The sequence below is a fragment of the Oncorhynchus mykiss genome, chromosome 10, assembly GCF_013265735.2.
Source record: "Oncorhynchus mykiss isolate Arlee chromosome 10, USDA_OmykA_1.1, whole genome shotgun sequence".
In the NCBI taxonomy this organism is placed as follows: Eukaryota; Metazoa; Chordata; class Actinopteri; order Salmoniformes; family Salmonidae; genus Oncorhynchus; species Oncorhynchus mykiss.
This window is the reverse complement of record NC_048574.1, coordinates 1,250,727-1,253,226: the sequence shown is the minus strand read 5'-3', so window position 1 is coordinate 1,253,226 and position 2,500 is coordinate 1,250,727. Positions and strand designations below refer to the sequence as shown.

General features: G+C 49.2%; 1 protein-coding gene across 2 annotated transcripts in view; it reads right to left on the bottom strand.

Annotated features, from left to right (window-relative positions):
• LOC118966680 (mothers against decapentaplegic homolog 9-like) overlaps nt 1–2,500 on the bottom strand; it is a 26,707-nt gene that overhangs the window by 8,666 nt on the left and 15,541 nt on the right. The window contains exons 4-5 of one of the 2 annotated variants that reach the window (XM_036989461.1): nt 1,905–2,012; nt 1,516–1,737 (exon numbers count right to left, since the gene is read on the bottom strand). In XM_036989461.1, the coding sequence (XP_036845356.1) occupies nt 1,516–1,737; nt 1,905–2,012 (330 nt within the window). Of the gene's footprint in view, nt 1–1,515; nt 1,738–1,904; nt 2,016–2,500 lie in introns of both variants that reach the window. The other variant, XM_036989460.1, reaches the window with a different exon arrangement.

Genomic DNA, 2,500 nt, shown 5'->3' with positions numbered 1-2,500 from the left:
AAGAAAAGGTTCTAGGTAGAACCATACGGGGTCGATCAGTAGAACCGTACAGGGTCGGCGTACAGGGTCGGTCAGTAGAACCGTACAGGGTCGGTCAGTAGAACAATACGGGGTCGGTCAGTAGAACCATTCGGGGTCGGTCAGTAGAACCATACAGGGTCGGTCAGTAGAACCATACGGGGTCGGTCAGTAGAACCATACGGGGTCGGTCAGTAGAACCATACAGGGTCGGTCAGTAGAACCATACAGGGTCGGTCAGTAGAACCATACAGGGTCGGTCAGTAGAACCATACGGGGTCGATCAGTAGAACCGTACAGGGTCGGCGTACAGGGTCGGTCAGTAGAACCGTACAGGGTTCTTCGGTTTGTCCCCATAGGGGAACCCTTTTTGGTGCAGAGAGTTCTACCTGGAACCCTGTATAAACGGTTCTACCTGGAACCCTGTATAAACGGTTCAACCTGGAACCCTGTATAAACGGTTCAACCTGGAACCCTGTATAAAACGGTTCTACCTGGAACCCCGTATAAACGGTTCTACCTGGAACCCTGTATAAACGGTTCTACCTGGAACCCTGTATAAACGGTTCAACCTGGAACCCTGTATAAACGGTTCTACCTGGAACCCTGTATAAACGGTTCAACCTGGAACCCTGTATAGACGGTTCTACCTGGAACCCTTTTATTGTCTAAAAGTTCCAGCCTTTTAGCCTTTAAAATAAAAGAGTTTATACATTACATACAATACATTACACTCTAACCACTAGGCTACCCTGCCGCCCCAGGTTACTGCATTACATACAATACATTTCACTCTAACCACTAGGCTACCTGCCGCCTCTACACTCTAACCACTAGGCTACCCTGCCGCCTCTGCACTCTAACCACTAGGCTACCTGCCACCTCTACACTCTAACCACTAGGCTACCTGCCACCCCAGGTTCCTACATTACATACAGTACCAATCAAAGATTCTTTATTTTCACATTGTAGAATAATAGTGAAGACAACAAAACAATGAAATAACATATATGGAATCATGTAGTAACCAAAAAAGTGTTGAAATTCTTCAAAGTAGCCACCCTTTGCCTTGATGACAGCCTTGCTTGCACACTCTTGACCTAAACTGCACTACACCTTGACCAGGGAAATGGAGCGAGAGAGAGAGAGAGTTGAGATTGAGAGAGGAGATACAGTACACTACTATTGACCAGGGAAATTGCCCCCTATTCCCTATACAGTACACTACTATTGACCAGGGAAATGGCCCCCTATTACCTATATAGTACACTACTATTGACCAGGGAAATGGTCCCCTATTGTCTATACAGTACACTACTATTGACCAGGGCCCAGTGTGGGAAGCACAGCAGAAGTCTAGTAATTTCCTTTCTGAAGATGACAACGCCAATTGTTTAAGTGCAATGACTGATGGCTAGTTGTTTAAATGGAGGAAACCAATACATATTTCACATTTAGTTAATTAATTAATGTGTGTGTGTGTGTGTGTGTTCTCACCTTTTCCTATGTGCCTGCGTGTGTGTTCGATGGTTGAGTTGCGGTTGACGTTAGACAGCAGGCCGAGACAGAAGCGGTTGTTGTTGTTGGAGGGGTCGGTGAAGCCGTCTACCAGGACGCTACGGGACGAGGCGTGGAACGTCTCTCTGACACGGTTATTCAGCTCGTAGTACGCCACTGAACACCAGTACTCTGGCTCCTCATAACAGACAGGCCGCAGGTCTACACAGAGAGGACGGAGGGGGTTAGAGTGTGTGTGTTACACTCTGTGTGTGTGTGTGTGTGTGTGTGTGTGTGTGTGTGTGTGTGTGTGTATGTGTGTGTGTGTGTTACACTCTGTGTGTGTGTGTGTGTGTGTGTGTGTTTGTGTGTGTATGAGTGTGTGTTACCTCTGTGTGGAGCTGAGAAGGTGAGCTTGTGTGTGTTAGAGGGGTCTCCAGGTTTGACGTCCTCTGTTGGGGCCGTCTCCATCATGTTATAGGGGGGAGGGGGGGTCTCTGCTGGGGGGAGGACAGGGGAAAAGAGGGGAGAGGAGGGGATGATGGAGGGCGAAGGGGGAAGAGAGGGGAGAGGAGGGCATGAGGGAGGGTGAAGGCGGAAGAGAGGGGAGAGGTGGGTGAAGGGGGAAAGGGGGGTTGAGGGAGGTTGAATGGGGAGGAGAGGGGAGAGGAGGGCGAAGGGGGAAGAGAGGGAGAGGAGGGGATGAGGGAGGGCGAAGGGGGAAGAGAGGGGAGAGGAGGGGATGAGGGAGGGCGAAGGGGGAAGAGAGGGGAGAGGAGGGGATGAGGGAGGGCGAAGGGGGAAGAGAGGGGAGGAGAAAGGAAGAGAGGAATTACAGCACATCCAAAAGATGCAAATGGATTAAAGTCATAAAAAAAATATATATTGCAATGAAAAGACAATAACAGCTTTTTGACCCTTATTGAGGTGGTACAGTAGTAGGAGGAGTTCTAGCTAGTAGTAGTAGGAGGAGTTCTAGCTAGTA